The following is a 651-nucleotide window of genomic DNA, read 5'->3' as shown; positions in this document are numbered from 1 at the left end:
CTCACTCTGGAGCTAAAACAGAGAGCTCAACACACAGGGTGAAAAGAGGAGCTGCAGCAATGTGCAGTACAACAAAAGTGTACAACCTCAAAATACAGTTATGAACCTGACAATGAGCCGAATATGAGAACTTTAAAGCGGGATTCTCTTAACATCAATCTGTTAGTTTTACATTAAATGTAGATGAATAAACACGACAACCTTTACATTTTCACCTGCTTGTGTTGTGGCTGTGTTGTTTGTGTGTTTCAGCATTACCTGTATGAGTTGGTGATAAAGACGCTGGTGCAGCACAACCTCTTCTACATGCTGCACCAGTTCCTGCAGTATCACGTCCTCAGCGACTCCAAACCTCTGGTCAGTTCAGACAAATGGACAAGTTGGGTCCAGATAGCGGCCATCTCTCTCCCTCTCTCTCTTTCTCTTTCCCACTCTCTGTCCCTCTCTGTCTCTCTCCCTCTCTCTCTCTCTCTCTCTCTTTCTCTCTCTCTCTCTCTCTATTTTATTGTGAATGCCAAAACTTACCTCAATTGTATCTTTTCTCCGGCTAGTTGTACTACAGCACATACTTTTTTTAAAAGGGGATGGCTGGGGGCGTGGCCTTACTCGTTTGAAAGCCATGATGTCTCTCTCTCTAATGGGGGGGGGGGG

At 45.0% G+C, this 651-nt stretch overlaps 1 protein-coding gene across 1 annotated transcript in view; it reads left to right on the top strand.

Annotated features, from left to right (window-relative positions):
- LOC117938297 (regulator of MON1-CCZ1 complex-like) overlaps nucleotides 1-651 on the top strand; it is a gene marked incomplete at its 5' end in the record, with an annotated part of 8839 nt that overhangs the window by 3023 nt on the left and 5165 nt on the right. Inside the window, one exon of the mRNA XM_034862819.1 lies at nucleotides 253-357. Coding sequence (XP_034718710.1) covers nucleotides 253-357 — 105 coding nt within the window. The remainder of the gene's footprint in view (nucleotides 1-252; nucleotides 358-651) is intronic.

This window comes from Etheostoma cragini, chromosome 22 (genome assembly GCF_013103735.1).
Source record: "Etheostoma cragini isolate CJK2018 chromosome 22, CSU_Ecrag_1.0, whole genome shotgun sequence".
Classification (NCBI taxonomy): Eukaryota; Metazoa; Chordata; class Actinopteri; order Perciformes; family Percidae; genus Etheostoma; species Etheostoma cragini.
Note: the sequence above shows the minus strand (reverse complement) of the source record. Positions and strands in the feature narration are given on the sequence as shown.